General features: G+C 48.2%; 1 protein-coding gene across 2 annotated transcripts; it reads left to right on the top strand.

The window, feature by feature from the left end:
- The first annotated feature begins 586 nt into the window (after positions 1-586).
- Positions 587-17,984, top strand: LOC146348646 (tetraspanin-18-like). Of its 2 annotated transcripts, none has more exons than XM_084853679.1 (4): positions 587-798; positions 1,156-1,262; positions 2,822-3,013; positions 13,593-17,984. In XM_084853679.1, the coding sequence occupies exons 2-4, from the start codon at positions 1,206-1,208 to the stop codon at positions 13,758-13,760; spliced, it is 417 nt and encodes a 138-aa protein (XP_084709805.1). In that variant the 5' UTR covers positions 587-798; positions 1,156-1,205; the 3' UTR covers positions 13,761-17,984. The 2 variants fall into 2 exon arrangements, with proteins under 2 accessions (XP_084709805.1, XP_084709804.1); XM_084853678.1 differs by having other exon boundaries at positions 587-821.
- Positions 17,985-18,249: the final 265 nt, after the last annotated feature.

Below are 18,249 nucleotides of genomic sequence, written 5' to 3'. Positions count from 1 at the left end.
TGTCAGGAAGGCTAAAGCTGAGAACGAGCTGAGGTTAGCGAGGGATGCTAAAAGCAACAAAAAGGCTTTCTTCAGCTATGTGCATAGTAAAAGGCAGAGGAAAGAAGTGGTTGTTCAGCTATTAAATAAGGATGGCAAAACGATAACAGATGACAAGGAAAAGGCAGAGGTGCTCAATTCCTACTTTGGCTTAGTCTTTTCCCAAAAGAGGGTCTATGAGCCCCCTGGCAAAGGTGAAGTACAGGCTGAAGGGGCAGGATTGCAGCTTGGGATCGATAGGCATATGGTCAAGGAACACCTAATTACTTTGAAGGAGGTCAAATCTCCAGGGCCAGATGAACTGCATCCTAGAGTAATAAAGGAACTGGCAGAAGTACTCTCAGAACAGAGAGTTCTGTTCTGAGAGTTCTGGCCCTGTAGGCCCCTTCCAACCCTACTATTCTGTGATTCTGTGACTGCTCTTTGCAATGGGAGAAAAGCTTCTGTTTGTACCAGTGAAGCTTTCCTTCCAATGCAAGAGCAGGTCAGGGCTCCTGATCTGGATCAGGACCACAATGAAAGGCTAAAAGCCTCCCTACCCCTCACAGCAGCATCTCAGTCTAGACCACCCTCCTCATGGGGGGAGGGGACTGGAATAGACTTATCGTGGAGTAGGACTGTCTTTCCCAACCTGGTGTGCTTCAAATGTTTTGGCCTACAACTCCCAGAATTCCTGACCTCGGGCCATACTGACTGGGGCTGATGGGAGTTGAAGCTCAAAGCATCTGCAGGGCCCCACGCTGGGGAAGGCTGGAACAGGTTACGGCTGACTAACTAAAACAGTGAGCAAAAGCACTGCACACTTTAGCATTTTGCTGCAGGCCCCACTTCCGCATTGCTCATTGTGTGAATGGCTTCTTGACTAGTTTGGCCTTCAGGCCAGGTCTTGTCTTTACAGAATGCCTCAGGAAGAAAGCAAAGTTAAATTTTCATGTCACTGACACCATGAATCTGGCCCAAAGCCTAGGCTTCATGCCATTTATACATTGCTGAAATGGTTCTTCCCAGTAACAAAGCCTTTCATCAGCAGGTCCAGGGAAGAATAAAGTATGGAAAGTGAGGCAATGCAGGGCAAAGGAAGGACGTCATGCTGATATCACTTTCCTTTCTCTTCAGGGGCTGACGGATGTTTCTGCAGCTGCCTCCCTGATTAAGTCAGCCTCGAGATGGGAATCGTATCCCTTATAAAGTACCTGATGTTTTTGTTCAACGTGCTGGTGTTTGTGAGTATTTGGGAGCGTTGTGCACAGAGAAAATTATTGGCTTCAGAACCTGCCTCGTTGGCATGGACAAGGGCCGCCTCACTCGAGAGCCTCGGACTTATGTCATGCTTCGCCTCAGATCAAGGCAGAGGGGCACCTCGCATCATTTTCTGAAGCCTCAGATGTCTTCCCCATTGTCTGTAACTTTCTTGTGGGGGTGGGGACAGAATTCAATGAAATCTACAGCACAATACCCCTTCGGAGGGGATGGAATTCCCAAACGTCATACAAATAAGGGCAGGTTTTATGTGTCAGGCACATTTAAAGGTTGTGCATGTGTTTTAAACAGAAAGCTTTGATGCCCTTCCCTGGTTTTTGAGGGCAATTTACATGAGCATGACATACTATGTAGAGGGGTGCCTAGGTATGTTCCCTGCTAATTTTTAGAAGAACAAGTATAGAGGTTCTGAATTAAAAAAACCTGCACTGGAAGCTTTTAAACGCTGTTTTGTTTTCTGCTCAATTTGTACTAAAGTCACAGAAAGTGGAAAGCTGATTACGGTGGCAATGGATGTGAGCATGAGTCATGTCTATTCCAAGCAAGCACCTCGCCCTGCCAGACTCTCTCAGTCCTGGCACAAGCAGGGGGCTGGCAGAGAAAGGGCGATGCATGCACCTTCCCCAGGCTGCACTGTCACGTGATCCGCAGGACAGAGGAAGCTGCACATCTCTAGCAGGCACAGCCCACAGGCCTGTGCTAAGGCACCATACTGGAGCAGAGCACTCCGTCCGAAGTCAGAGACACTGCACTGAAAGCGCAGCAGGCGGGCAGAGGCAGTGATGGCAGCAGGAAGATCAGCACTGAGAGTGAACGCCAGATGCCCGCGAGCCCTAGGCCTGGATTTGGCACACCCTGCATGACCATCGCCGAGCCCCACTACACCATCGTGGCATGAGGCAGAGAAGTGGGGAAAGCAGCAGCAGCAGCCCACTTAGACACCTTTGCCTGGCACAGTTGCCCAAACGAGGCATGTTTTGTAGCATAGATAGTCCTAGAACCAGCTGTGCTGTGCTTACATGAAGTTGTTTGTCTTTCTTCTCAGCGGAACAGGTTTGGTGCACTTGATCCACTGCCCTTGGGGACTGGGAAGTTACTCATGGTGGTGATGGGGATGCATTTCCTCAACCAGTGGGCTAGAGAGGGCTTGGTTACTTTCCTGCCTAGGCAGCTTAGAAGGAACTGAAGAAGGTGTTGTGATATGTTTGGGGCACAGGCCTGTTAGTGTAGAACCTAATTGCTCTGCAGACATCTAAGAAGTGCCACTCCCTCTCTAGAAGGATTGGATGGAAGGAGGGGGAATTCCACTTCTGTGCCCTATGCAATGCTGTCCTTGTTGCTGTGAAGGTGGGGTTTGGATTGAGGACCAGCAGTGTCCTGCTGGGGCATGCATAATTCCTTTTCAGAGGAGAGGCTCCCTTTTGGCTGAGGTGACAGCAACTAGATTTAGGATTTTAAGACTAAAGACTTTAGGGGGAAGGTTTAAACCTGGTAGTTACCTTCACTGTGTGTTATTTTTCAGCTTGCGGGCATCAGCCTCCTCTGTGTGAGCATCGTGCAGATCATGGACCCAGACGGAATTCAGTTCATAATCTCCAATCATTACCTGGAAGCAGGGTCTTATGTCTTCGTCTTTGTGGGTGTGGTGCTCACATTCCTGGGCTTGTTGGGCTGCTATGGAGCCATCACTGAGAACCAAAGCATGTTATGTCTCGTAAGTGGAGGGGAAACGAAAGGTGAATATTAAGTTCAGTGGGGGTTGGGAGGGATTGCTAGGGCTGGGACCAGCATCACTGTTCCAGTGTGACATACTGGGCAGTGTGCTGGGTGCAATGGCTGTGGATTGTGCAACACTAGGAGTTGCAGGAGGTGTGGATTATGGGTGAACGTGTTTGCCAGCCTCAGAGTCAATAATATGCAGGCAGTGACACTTGTAGATGATTCCACAACCAGGTCTAGCATCATAGACTAGAGAGGGACCAGTTTCGTTCTTGTGCTTCTTGATGTTTTCATCCCCTAGTTCCTGTTTTTGCTGCTGATGTTGCTCATTGTGAAAGTTGCAGTTGCTGGACTCATCCATTTCCAGGGGATAGAAAAGGTAACAGCTGAGTTTGGGATGAGGGGGGTGGGCAGTGGATGTAGCTGTTTTCTCTATTAATCCTCAGATCTTCTCATCTTTGTTGCTTCCTTTGCTGCCCCCCAGTCACAAAAACAGTCTTTCTACAACCCTCAGGACTGCCTTTTCCTCTACGTGTGTTTAGTGCAGCCTTCCCCAGCCTGGTGCCTTTCGGATATGTTGGTCTGCAACTCCCATAATCCTTAGTGGTCATGCTGGCTGAGGATGACAGGAACTGTACTCCAACACATCTGGAGGTCATCAGGCTGGGAAAGGGTGATTTAGTGGCTGAAGTTAAGGAAATAAAGTGGATGTTGTAATTTACTAAGGATAAGGGGTTATTGGGAAAACATAGCTACTAGGTAGAATACAAATACTACCAGTTAATTAATTAATTGTTAGAAGCTCTGGTAACTGCATAAATAGAATGCTACATGCGTACATTAAAAGCTATTCCAGGGGACCAGTCCTACTCCTAACTTATAACCTTTTCTCAGGTAGTCTTGGATCAAATATAGGGGTCGCTCAAGCCATTAGGAGATTCAGAATCACTATGGGGCAAACAGTAAATTGTTCGTTTCTTCAGTGTGGTGTAGCGGCAAGAGTGTTGGACTAGGAGCTGGGAGATCTGGGTTCTAGTCCCCACTCGGCCATGAAAGCTCACTGGGTGACTTTGGGCCAGTCACAGACTCTCAGCCCAACCCACCTCACAGGGTTGTTGTTGTGAGGATAAAATGGAGAGGAGGAGGATAATGTAAGCCGCCTTGGGTTCCTTGCAAGAGGAAGAAAGGCGGGGTATAAATGCAATAAATAAATAAATAAAAATTTATTTATTTATTTATTTGATAGATTTATATACTGCTGAACATATTTAAAAATATCTTCAAGTGGTTCAAAATATACATTATAATATACATTAAATACTATTAAAATACATAAAAACAGACAGACTGGGCAGGCCTTTCACTCAAGGAAGGCCTAGGTAAAGAAATGGGCCTTTAATTGGCGCCTAAAGCTTGATACAGTTGGCACCTCCTGAATGCCAGGGGGGAGATAATTCCTTATATTGGGCACCATGACAGAGAAGGGCCACGAGGTGGCAGTCTGCAAGTTGTGGTACCACCAGCAAGACCTTTTCTGATTACCTTAATGATCGCACAGATCTGTATTGGGGAAGGCAATCTGCCAGGTAACACTATTTGTACACCATCTCTGAAGATTATCACAAGTAGCAGGCAGGTTCATATGTGATGGGGCAGTTCTTTAAATATCTTGATCCCACCCCATTTAGGGCTTTGTAGATAATAACCAGCATCTTGAACTGGGACATGAAATAAACAAACAAACAAACAAATAAATAGCATTAACATATTTAAGCTTTTTAAAAGAATTCTAACCTCCAGTACAGAAGTGGTCTCAGGGTGGATAACAAATCCCAGGGTTCTTCCACACCTCTTTTTATTCTCACAGCAACCCTGTGAGGTAGCTTATGGAAGCTACTATAATTTAAACAAAGGCAGCAGCATCTGGCCAGACAAGCAGACACCACGATAGGGATGTACGGATGCCCTTACCTCGCGTCCGCGGGGGGGGCGTCTGCCAGGGGGGAGTTGATCCGTTCCTCCCCCCTGGAATCCTCAACGGAGTGGGGGAGGCGATCCATTCTTCCCCCCCGGAATTTGAGCTGGCCGGTTCCATCCCGGCTCCTACAGTGCTCTCCGGACGCAAATGGCGTCAGCTATGCCATTTGTGTCCCTGTTTCTTCTCGCGATAGGCTACGCATCTCTATTTATGTAGATACTGAGGTAGCCTATCGCGTGAAAAACCAGGGACGCAAATGGCGTCCACTACGCCGTTTGTGTCCCTGTTTTTTCATGCGATAGGCTTCCTAAGTATCTACGTAAATAGAGATGCATAGCCTATTGCGAGGAAAAACGGGGAAGCAAATTGTGTAGCGGACGCCATTTGCATCCAATCACTTACTTCTGGGTTCTGCACAAACAGTGGAATGGAACCGGCTGGGGGCGGATATTCAGTCCAGAGAGGCACAGGTAAGTGCATTCGTTCTGCTGCGGACTTCGGGGGGGCGAATTCACTGGAATTTGGCCTCATTGGAGTCCGCGGCGGATTCCGTGGACATCCCTACACCACGAAAGACCGGGTATGTAAGCACTGAAGCCCTACACACTGAGACATTTGATTTCATCTGATGTTGGAAGCTAAGCAGGGTCAGCCCTGGTTAGTACTTGGATGGGAGACTGCCTGGGAATCAGGCTTCCTGCACTGAGCAGGGGGTTGGACTCGATGGTCTTGTAGGCCCCTTCCAACCCTATGATTCTATGATTCTATTGCTGAGACCTAGGTGGGGAAACTGAGAGCGGTTACTCTCTCCCAGCTGTGCCCTCCTGGATATTCAGTGCAGCACCAACACTGACTTGAGGGTCAGGGGTGGTGGTGGTTGCTGTTGTCTATAGTAATTTGATCTCCCTCTCTAGACTTTCTTTTCATTTGAGTGCAGATCTTGAGTGTCTGTACCTTGTTTTGGGTACCCAGGACAGATTAGTGATTCTGCTGGTATACCACCCACCCCACTACTCATTAGACTCCCTGACTGAGTTGACGGAGGTGGTATAGGACTTGGGGTTGAGGACTCCTAGGATGATGGTTCTGGGGGATCTCAACTTCCATTCCGAGGCCACTGCATCCAGGATGGCTCAGGACTTTATGGCCACTATGACAACCATGGGGCTGTCCCACCATGTAATTGGCCCAATGCATGTAAAAGGACACACGTTTGATCTGGTTTTCTCGACTGGGCAGGAGGATGGTGATCTGAAAGCGGGGGAATAAACATCTGTCCCCTTGTCATGGTCAGATTACTTCCTACTGAGGTTTAAACTCTCGGCAGCCTTTCCCCTCTGCAGGGGTGGGGGACCTATTAAAATGGTCTGCCCCTGGAGCCTAATGGATTCCAGAGGGCTTTGAGGGATTTTCCTGCTGGTGTGGCTGGTGCTCCTGTCGAAGCCCAGGTTGCTCTGTGGAATGCAGAGATGACTCGGGAGGTTAACACAATTGCACCAAAGCGCCCTCTTCCCCTCAGTAGAGCCTGGCCAGCTCCTTGGTATACATCCAAGCTGAAGGCAATGAAGCAAGAGGGGAGACAGCTAGAACGCAGGTGGAGGAAAACGCGTGCTGAGTCTGACCGAACACAGGTTAGAGCTCATTAGTAAACCTACTCTGTGGCAGTGAGGGTGGCAAAGAGACAGTTCTCCACCAGCATTGCATCTTCTCAGTGTCATCCAGTGGAGCTTTTCCGAGTGGTTCATGGCCTGTTACAATCTGGGCTAAGGAGAGAAACTGTGGAACCTACGGTAGCATGCTGTGACGAGTTTGCACAACACTTTGAAGATTAAGTCGCTCAGATTCATCATGAATTGGACACCATTGAAGTAATGCTGTTCCATTGGTAGAGGCGTTCAGAGCACTGTCTGGTCCAGTTTTATTGGATAAGTTTCAGTTATTGAAGCCTGCGGATGCAGACAAGGTGCTTGGCCAAGTCCGATCGACCACTTGGGTGCTTGACCCTTGCCCTTCATGACTTATTAAATCAAACAAGGAGGGGATGGCTGGTTGGGTCCAGGAGGTTGTAAATTCCTCCTTGAGAGAGGGCGTGGTGCTGGCCTCTTTAAAGGAGAAGGTATCAGGCCACTCCTGAAAAAGCCTAACCTGGACCTGGAGGACGTTAACAATTATAGGCTGGTGGCCAACATCCCCTTCCAGGGCAGGGTGCTTGAGCAGGTGGTTGCAGGTCAACTCCAGGCACTCTTGAATGAAATGGATTATCTAGATCCATTTCAATCAGGCTTCAGGCCTGGTTTTGGAACGGAAACTGCCTTGGTCACCCTGTGGGATGACCTTTGCTGGGAAAGGGACAGGTGGAGTGCGACCCTGTTGATTCTCCTGAACCTCTCAGCAGCTTTCGATACCATTGACCATGGTATCCTTCTGGATAGGTTATCTGGGTTGGGAGCTAGAGGCACTACACTGCAGTGGTTCCGCTCCTACTTGGATGGCCGATTGCAGAAGGTGGTGCTGGGGTATTATTGCTCTGTGCCTTGGCAGTTATGCTATGGAGTTCCACAGAGCTCTATTTTAACCCCTATGCTGTTTAACATCTACATGAAACCACTGGGGGAGCTTATCCGGAGGTGTGGGCTGAGGTGCCATCAATATGAGGATGACACAGAGTTCTACCTCTCCTTTTTATCAAACCCAGGTGAGGCAGTGGCTGCTCTGAACCAGTACCTGGGCATGGAAATGGACTGGATGAGGGCCAATAAACTGAAGCTCGATCCAGACAAGATGGAGGTACTTTTAGTGGTGGTTTGTCTGGTTGGCTAGGTGAAGTTCAACCTGTTCTGGAAGGGGTTGCACTCCCCCTAAAAGATCAGGTTCATAGTTTGGGGGTGCTCTTGGATCCAGAACTGTCACTTGAGGCACAGGTGGACTCAGTGGCACAGAGCACTTTTTATCAGCTTAGGCTGATATACCAACATCACCCTTAACTGGACAGAGATAGTCTAGCTACAGTTATCCATGTTCTGATAACCTCCTGTCTGGATTACTGCAATGCGTTATATATGGGGCTGCCACTGAAAACAGTCTGGAAACTTCAGCTAGTTAGTCCAAAATAGGGCAGCAAGATTATTAACAGGGACTGGCCAAGGACATCACATTATGCCAGTACCTTTCCCGCTGGCTGCCAGACTGTTTCCAGGCCCGATTCAAAGTGCTGGTATTAACATTCAAAACCCTAAACGAATCTTTTTGAATCTTATAAGATCATGCCTGAATTAGAAAAAAAAAAATTGCGGAGAAGCCATGATTCTTCGAAGATAACACCTTAATTTAAAAAAATAATCCGAAGCAGGGGGTAAAACTTAGTCTCATTTGAAGGGATAGAACAACCCCCTGCTCAATGCAGGAAGCCTGATTCCCAGGCAGTCGCCCATCCAACTACTAAGCGGGGCCGACCCTGCTTAGCTTCTGAGATCAGACAAGCGCACACACATCCAGCCCTTTGCTTGTTGCTAAGGTAACATTGAGTGCTGAGGAAGCTATGCAATCAGTAGCCGGAAGACGATATGGGGCCATCGAGAGCTGTGATTGGACAGGAGGGAAATACAAACACTGCCGTATATGGACAGGCAGGGGAGGGTACTATGACCAGATATGGTAGCGAAGGCGGAAAATCAGAGCACATTAAGGGGAAATACCGGGATATCAGGGTATTGAAATCGGGAGCACGGAAGCGGAAAATTCCGGTTCCAATTCAAGCTGGGTACTACATAGTGTGAAAGACGGGCAGTGAAACCTCACTGGAAGCGAAAAAACCCGTAAGTGTAGATCGGCCCCAAATCTCCACGGCCAGATGAACTGCATCCTAGAGTAATAAAGGAACTGACAGAAGAACTCTCAGAACCGCTGTCTATTATCTTTGAGCAATCATGGAGGACAGATGAAGTGCCAGATGACTGGAGGAGGGCTAATGTTGTTCCTGTCTTCAAAAAGGGTAAAAAGGAGGAACCTGGGAACAACAGACCAGTCAGTCTGACATCAACCCCTGGGAAAATTCTGGAACAGATTATCAAGCAATCCATCTGTAAGCACCTTGAAAACAATGCAGTGATTACTTGAAGCCAACATGGATTTGTCAAAAACAAGTCCTGCCAGACTAATCTGATCTCATTTTTTATCCAGTAACCTCCCTTGTGGACTGTGGGAGTGCTGTGGACATCATATACCTCGACTTCAGCAAAGCTTTCGACAAAGTGCCCCATGATATCCTGACGAGCAAACTAGCTCAAAGTGGGCTAGATGAAACAACTATCAGGTGGATCCACAGCTGGCTACAGAATCGGACTCAAACAGTGTTTATCAATGGGATCTTCTCAAACTGGGGAGAGGTAATGAGCAGGGTTAGGCCTCATCTGGAGTACTGTGTCCAGTTCTGGGTACCACACTTTAAGAAGGATGCAGACAAGCTGGAGAGGGTTCAGAGGAGGGCAACAAAAATGATCAGGGGACTGGAAACAAAGCCCTATGAAGAGAGACTGAAAGAACTGGGCATGTTTAGCCTTGAGAAGAGAAGACTGAGGGGAGATATGATAGCACTCTTCAAGTACTTGAAAGGTTGTCACAGAGAGGAAGGCCAGGATCTCTTCTCCATCATCCCAGAATGCAGGACACGGAATAATGGGCTCAAGTTACAGGAAGCCAGATTCCAGCTGAACATCAGGAAAAACTTCCTGACTGTTAGAGCAATACGACAATGGAACCAATTACCTAGGGAGGTAGTGGGCTCTCCCACACTGGAGGCGTTCAAGACGGGGCTGGACAGCCATCTGTCGGGGATGTTCTGACTTGGATTGCTGCACTGAGCAGGGGGTTGGTCTCAGTGGTCTTGTAGGCACCTTCCAACCCTACTATTTTATGATTCTATGATTCTATCTGAAGGATTGCCTCCTCCCATATGTGCCTGCCTGGACCCTAAAATCATCTTCAGGGGTTCTTCTCCGGGACCCCCGCCAAAGGAAGTGAGGTGGGTGGCTACTAGGAGGAGGGCCTTCTCTGTTGTGGCACCCTGATTGTGTAATGAGCTCCCTAGAGAGGTTTGCCTGGCGCCTACATTGTACTCCGTCTGGTGCCAGGTGAAGACCTTTTTATTCTCCCAGTATTTTAGCATTTTAGTTTCCTAATCTTTTATCTCTGGTATTGTAAATCTGTTGAGCACACTCCGGGAGAGAGCGCAGGACAGGAAGGCCTGGCGTGCTATGGGCCATGGGGTCACGAAGAGTCGGACACGACTGAACGACTGAACAACAACAACAATTCTAAATCTGTATTTTAAATCTCTGCATTGCTGCTAGGTTTTATTCTGGTTGTACTGTTATATTGTAGTTTTAAGCTTTCATATTTTATATTGTTTTATACTGCATCTTGTGGTTTTAATTTTTGTGAACCACCCAGAGATCTTCGGCTATTGGGCGGTATAGAAATGAAATACTAATACTACTAATAATATGACAATGGCGACTCTGGTCACAATATTTTGCATCAGCTGCCACTTCTGGCCACTTTTCAAAGGTACTCTGTACCCCATGTAGAGTACCTTAGGTCATCTAGCCTGTATGTGATTCAGGCATGTCTGTGTAAGAGTGGCCAGATCTGCTTTCTCCAGGGAGGAGTGCGGTTGGTGCACCACCTGACGCTGGGCAAAGGCGCTCCTAACCTCTTCAGCCATGTGGACATGCAGGAACAAGGCTGGATTCAGGAGCATCCCCAAACTGTGAATGCTGTCCTTCAGAGGAAGTCCAACCCTGTCCAAAATAGGTTGTACTTCCAGTCCTAGGTCAGCATTTCTACTGATGAAATTTAGCAGCAATAAGGAAGTTTGGGAGCAATGCAGCTTCACTGAGCACTCGTCTCATGGGCTTAGCACAGGAATGTAGAACCTCAGGCCCAGGAAGATTCCTCAGAAGGCCACGCTCCTTCCCCTTCTCCTCCAACCAGTGATTGTTTGGGAGCAATGCAGCTTCACTGAGCACTCGTCTCATGGGCTTAGCACAGGAATGTAGAACCTCAGGCCCAGGAAGATTCCTCAGAAGGCCACGCTCCTTCCCCTTCTCCTCCAACCAGTGATTGTTTGGGAGCAATGCAGCTTCACTGAGCACTCGTCTCATGGGCTTAGCACAGGAATGTAGAACCTCACGCCCAGGAAGATTCCTCAGAAGGCCACGCTCCTTCCCCTTCTTCTCCAACCAGTGATTGTTTGATGGTTTCCCATTGTGCAGTTTTACCCCATTACAAAAAGCTGACATGCCTCTCATAAGACGTCGTTACTGGCCATAAGAGCTTTCCACTAAAATGTACTGGTATGACCTCTTGGTGAAGCAAAATGGATAGCGCTCAGTTGTGATTTGTGGAAAATACTTTTCTTTCATCATAGCACTTCTTTTTCAGTTTCTATCAGGAAGTGTTCTAAGAAAAGTGTCTGGTATAGACTTAAATTTGTCCATTATGTGACTAGCCTGGATTAGAATAAAGACTCTTGTGTGCACAGTATCTCTTCCTAGTGTGGAAGTTTGCAATGTGGACTTTTTGTATTGATTTCAGGACTATTGATCCTGAAATCAATAGGATCGAACTTGCTAAAGAGTAACATGGGGAAATGGCCTGTTGGGGTCTATTCTAAACTATTCAACCAATCCCAAGAGATACCAGTCCCAGAGGTGCCTTCATACTTGTAGTAAGTAGATGGCATGGGAACATTCAGAGGATGTGCATTCTCCCGTATTAGCACAGCAGAAGTGGCGAGACTATCATGGCTAAACTTCACCTTGCTATGCAGCATCCAGGGACGGGTGTTCGCAGTGCATGCCATGTCCAGCATCATATGCATCCAGTGGTGCAGTGGTAAATTTGAAGTGCAGGCGCTCATCAGTGCCATAGCTGCCTTAAATGCCATTTTTTGATAGTAAGGTGAGGTACGAATCAAATAAAAAAAAAATCATGACAGTCCCCACAGTCACACCTCCAAGGAGAGTCCAAAAATGCAGGCACCTGTGTTGACCTATATTTGTGTGTGCACGCGCGCGTGCACACTAGCCCCACCAAAGAGCATAATACCCAGTTTATTTGGATCAGCATAATGCCCAGTTTATTTGGACAGCTATAGAGTAGCAAGCTGTCAACGGGTAGTGCGCTGGTTAGCATGTTGGGCTTTGGCTGGAGAAAACCAAGATTGCAGGGGAAAGGGAAAGAGAGGGACACCACCTGGGGACTCCACCCAAACAGCGTAAGACCACAGGGACAGCACTTCTATCTCCTGTCTCAGGTGGCAGAACAGGAGGGGCAGCAGATTGCACATTTCCCCCTCCCCTGCTGCCGCCTCCCTGGAGCGAGGCAGCAATACCGTGGGTATTCCAGAGAGCCCCACCAGCCCTGCTGTTGCCGCAGTGGGGAAGTGGCTGGTGGGGCTCTTCAGAGCAGCCGCCTGCCCTCTGGCTTGCTCTCGGGTGGTCCTCAGAGCAAAACAGAAGATGGGTGGCCGCTGTGGAGGAGCTGCTCAGTTTCAGGACCTCCTCAGAGCAAGCCAGAGGGTGGGCGACAGCCGTGATTAGCCATGGGGGCAACAGGGCAGCTCGGGAGGAGGTGCAGTGGCACATGTTCTCTTGCCTAAGACCACCAGCTCAAAATCTGCCAGGAGGTTCTTTTAGTCTCAAAGTCAACCTATCAGTTCTAGCAGTGTTATTTCCACCAGGAACAGGCCTCTTGTAAAACGAATGGGTCTTAATTGCCCGGTCAAGCCCAAGCTGCCCCAGGATACCTTGCATCACAACAGGAATAGCTATATTGTTGCTGGGGAAATCCATTTCCTCCCAGTTTGGTGAAGATTATAGCTAGGGATGGACAAACTCCACGCAGTCCAACTTTGGCAGGTGCTTGAGCAGTTGCTGCCGCCGCCTGAGCCAGGCTGTGCGTGGCCACTGCCTATGCCTAGCTGGGATGAGGGAGAGAGAAATAATGGCTCCCCCCCCCCCCCGCCACGCTGAGCCATGTGCCAGCAATTGGCTTTTTAAAAGCAAAATCTTGCACACAGTATCGATGGGCAGTCTGTGTCCATAGACTTATATGCAAAAAAGCAACGTAAATCTTGCGTACATGGGTGATTCACGGTGCTTTTTGCATATAAGTCTGTGTGCACATAAGACTTATACGCAAAAGGTGCTACGAATCGCCCATATACTCACTTTTTAAAAACATGGTGATTGCGGCGGAGGCGGGTGGGCCTGGGTAAGTTGTGAGCCGCTTGCCGAGTGCAGGAGGGTGGTCCAGAGACTGGTGAGTGGGGCGGAGGGTTTGGTGGGCGCAGCTGGGTGGGTGCGGGCGCCAGCGCTCCAACAGATTTGTGGACCAAAACGGGCTCCCGCACCATCCCTAATTATAAGGAAGTTCAGAGGGGACAGGGAAATATGAGCTGGGCGGCAGATGAGATCAGCATCCGTGGTAATCAAAAAGTCCGAGCATTTCCATCCTCTGGGCTGTGGCTCCACAACACCACTGGGCGTTGCACTTCTTAGCAGGATAGAATAATTCTGCACTGTTTTCTCTCCAGATCCATGAAGAATATATCGGGGATTACCTGCGGCAGAATTACCAAGGAAACAACGGCTCTGATGTGTTTTCCAGAGCAGTTAACACCTTCATGATCACGGTACAGTTCATCAAGGAGGTGCTGTATTCAGCACACTGTACAACGGATGCATCCACAGCCAGCATGTAGTAGGAGTAGCAGTGACGGCGGAATGCAATGGGGGGATATTGTCACTGATCCCAGAAGAGATGTTGAGAATGATGCACCATTGATTCCTTCTGAGGGAGGCTGGGGGTAGCCTTGACAGTCAGACCCTAACAGGCTCTGTGCACAAGAAGCAGAATTTTCTGGTGGCTGAAGTTCAGTAGAAAGCAGTTCTGTAACACGTAAGAACAATGGAAGAGCCATGGTGGATCAGACCAAAACCTTATTTAGTGCAGGCTTCTGTTCACACAGTGGCCAACCAGATGCCTGTGGAAAGCCTACAAGTAGGACACGAGTGCAGTAGCACCCTCCTGCTTGTGCATGAGCGACCGCCCATAGGGCCCCAGATGCCAGTCATGACATCATTCTTAGTGCAGCCGCAGCTGCGCCTGTCCCATCTATCTCTCCTTTCAGTTTGCAGCCACATGGGCAAGGCTCAGGTCAGGACAGAAGGTCAGTAAATTAAACACGGCAGGGGCAGGGGATGCCCTTGAGTTTAAGTGGCGCCATGAGAGCACCTCATAAGGCCAAGAGATGGTAGCAGGCAGCAGCACGACCAGCTCCTCCCCGCAGAAGTAGCTCTATGGAGAGTGGCAGCAATGCCTCGTGCTGAGCACGCCTGTCCCGTACATCTCTTCTCCCCAGTTCCCTACAACACGCACAGATAAAACCCAGCCAGGGGAGGTCAGTAAATGTAATCTGGCAGTGGGATTCCATCGAGCTCAGTTGAGCAGGGCTGCAACGCAAATGGTAGTATGTGGACCTGGAAAGGGCAGTGAGGCCGGCTTTCTGGCAGGCCGAGCCAGGCTGTGCTTGGCCTTTTAGGCCCTCAGTTTGGTAACCTATGGGAGTACCTGTTCTCTGATGCTATTGGGGCTTTTTCAAAATGTCTACCCATATGCAAAATGTACAGAACAAGGAAAAATATGTAATTCCAAAAAGAACATTGACGTAGTTCAACATTCAAGCCATGCAAAAGTTGTACTGTTAGCTGGTATTAAAAGTGGCTGATAATAATGTGAAAAGTAAAGTGAGTAGTGCAGGAACCTCTAGAACCGTAAAACCTGATGAAGCATATGCATTTCTCCTTCCCCTGCTAAAGACACTCCCTACAGACTCCACTGCTACTCTCTAGAGCCACCTTCCCCAACCTGGTGCCCTTCAGATGTTTTGGACTTCAACTCCAATCAGCCCCAGCCAGCATGGATGCTGGGCATTGTAGTCCAAAGCATCTGGAGGGTACCAGGCTGAGGAAGATTGTTCTAGAGGCAGTTCAACAGTTTTTCCAAGAGGAAGGAAATTATTCTAGGAGTCATGTGAAGTTGTCAATGTTATGATAAAGGCAGTGATGCCGTAAAATATACACTGTGATATTCTTAAGACAGCTGAACTGTGTTTGTGCATTTGGGTTTTTTCCCCCTCTTTGTGTGTGTGTTTTTTTATCCCACACTCCAAATAAAGTTTTGTTGGTGTTCATGATGCTTATTGAATATAAGATTCTTCTGCATTAGTGCTGTTCAGTTCCCAGGATCTTCTGTTACTCTGTGTAGTCTTCTAAATGTCATGGAATGTGACACTAAGCAACAAAAAGCACACACAAGGGAAGTGTGCAGGTATACCAAAGCAGTGCACGCTGTGTGTGTGAATTCTAACCACAAACTGCTGTGCAGCTTCCCCCCACCCCCGAAAAATTCCTCTGGACGCCCAAGAACAACTGGTATAAAGAGGCATACTGCCTCTGATAGTGGAGGTAATATATAGCCTTCATTACTGGTAGCCATTTATATCCTCCATGAATTTGTCTAATCCACTTTTAAAGCCATTTGAGGTGGTGGCCATAACTACATCTTGTGGTAGTGAGTTCCATAGGTTAACTATTTGCTGTGTGAAGAGGTCCTTCCTTTTATTTGTCCTGAATCTGAGCTGATCCTGGGTTCTAATATTGTGAGAGAGGTTGAAAGATGTCTTCTTATTCACTTTCTCTACACCATGCATGATTTTGTTCACTTCTATCATAACTCCTCTTAATCACCACTTTTCTAAGCTCAGCAGTCCCAGTTGTTGTAAGCTTTCCTCATTAGGAAGCTGCTCCAGCCCAGAACTTTACACAATATTCCAGGTGTGGTTGAACCATAGGTTTGTATATGGGAAAAGTCTGTTCTGTTTTTGGCATAGTACCAGCCGTTCTTCTTCATGGTCTCTGTGCATCACACATATGGGCTCTGCGCCTACGCTGAGTCTCGTTCAGGAAACTTCTAAAGCTGAGGAACGTTTTGGCAGGAACCTTCCCCGCTATCCACTGTGCATATCCCAACAGGTTCCCGCCCGTTCCCTTAGTTCTCTTTTGACCACCTAGCAGTAGTCTCTTTGGGAGCTTCCTCAGTATGCTTGGAGAACTTCTTTTGGCAGTGTTTTGAAGTGGTGCTGAGGTCTCTTCGTTGTTTTTTCGTTGTTTTTCTCTCATTTTTTTCTTATTGTCTTCGTTTAAAAAAAAATCATCTGTTGTTCATCCTTCTTTGTTTACCGTGGCTGCAGTTTGTATATGGCCACAAAGGCCCCATTTCGTAAACGTCTCAAATATGGGAGTAAATTGCCACCCCTTGACCCTCACTCCCTCTGCCTTTTTTGTCAGGGCGAAGGCCACCTACCTGATGCCTGTGCTTTGTGCCAGTCCTTTACAAAACAGGCACAAAAGAATAGGTCTGACAGGCTTAAAGAAGAGCCATGGAAGAGGGCTTTGTTGGCCACAGATCTGAAAAATTCCACTGACTCTTGTGTAATGGAGAAGAACACAGCTTCTGTGTCTTTATCAAAGCCGTAGTCTCCTTGTCCTTAAGGTTCCTCTGAGCTGTCTGCCCTCTGACCCAGGGGCGCTCTCTACCACTCTCAGATGAGGGAGAGATTTCAACAAAGGCTAAGGTGCCAAAGTTGGGATCGGATGGCCTTAAAAAGCAAAAGAAAAAAAAAGATAGGTGATCAGTCTTCGGTACCTAAGGTTCCGACACCCCCTCCTTTACTGGACTTGCCTATTTGTGTCCTTTCGTCGGTACAGCCCACTCCTGCAATCAAGCCAATCTCTCTGGCATCAGAAGGTGAAATCTTAGAGTTATCCCCTCCACAACTGGCTTCTCAGGATCGACAATTTCCCCATTGGTTGAGCATCATTTGCTGTCTGCAGTGGCAGATGAGGCTCCTCGGCACTGACTGCCATCTCCTCGGGACCAAGAGCACTGTTTTCTTCCTCCTGAGTCCTTCAGGTCTCCGTATGGCGATCGTCATCATGAATATCAGTATAGGGAGTGGTCTAGGTCTCCCCATTGTGATTGAGATAGGAGTTCAGAATGGTCTTACCCGCCACCATGGCGCTATGTTTTTTGAAGACTGGCCTTGCTATCAGGATTGAGAATATTACTATGATCGTACAAGAGATTTAGATGTGCCCTCACCTCGGTACTGTTCATGCCTGTTGGTAACTATCACTCATCCTCCTGCAAATGAGGATTTTGTTCAGTCCCCTCCTGTGCTGCCTCAATCCTGATCCTTGTTGCGGAGTCAGGATGTAGTGGCCAAGCTGGCACAGTTGCCACCTTCACCTGTCATGCAACTGGTCCTTCCTCAAGTCCTGGCTCCTCCACCAACGTCACCTCACAGTTCGGCTGATGATTACCAGTCTGACTCTTCTTCATACTCCTCCATCCCACCGTCTGTTCCCTCTCCAGACAATATAGCGGGAATGCAAGAGGGAGCTTCTCCTTCAAAGGACATGTTCAATTTTGCTAAACAGGTCAGCAGGATGGCCCACTCATTGGGTATCGAAGTACAACAACCAGAGCAGCATGTTCAGGACCCCATTTTCAACGCAGTCCATACTGAATCGTCAAAACTGGTTCCCTTCCTCCCAACCCTCCTTCAAACAGTGGAGCAATCATGGAAGGCCCCATCTTCAATGGCACTGACATCTAAGTGGCTTGAGTCCCTCTACTGCATGCAAGAGAAGGACGTGGCGTTTTTATATTTACATCCATGACTGAATTCCATTATTGTAGAGTCGGCACAAGGACGGTCACAGAACAAGGAGGGTACAAGATTGGATCTATTGGGGAGGAGGATGTATCCTCCTGCTGCTCTTGGGCTTCGTGTGGTAAACTGTCAGGCCATGATGGCCAGATACTAGCTGTTCCTATGGGAGAAAATGGACTCTGCGCTTATCTCCCAGAAGACCAAAGGGATCTTGCCAGAGTCTTTCACATGGAGGCTGTCAAGCTGTCAAGACAGCAGATTAACAGTTCCCATCATGAAGCGGACTGTAGCGCCAAATCAATGGTTGGTGCGATCACTCTCCGGGGGCATGCCTGGTTGAGGTCTGCGGGCTTAACTCCCAAAGCTCGGTTGCAGACTGAGGACTTGCCCCTTGATGGTGAAGGGCTTTTTAATGCAAAAATGGATGAACAAATGGACTCTGTCCAGAAAGCAA

This window comes from Heloderma suspectum, chromosome 4 (assembly GCF_057233095.1).
Source record: "Heloderma suspectum isolate Gila_16-S chromosome 4, 16-S_ref, whole genome shotgun sequence".
Lineage (NCBI taxonomy): Eukaryota > Metazoa > Chordata > Lepidosauria > Squamata > Helodermatidae > Heloderma > Heloderma suspectum.
Note: the sequence above shows the minus strand (reverse complement) of the source record. Positions and strands in the feature narration are given on the sequence as shown.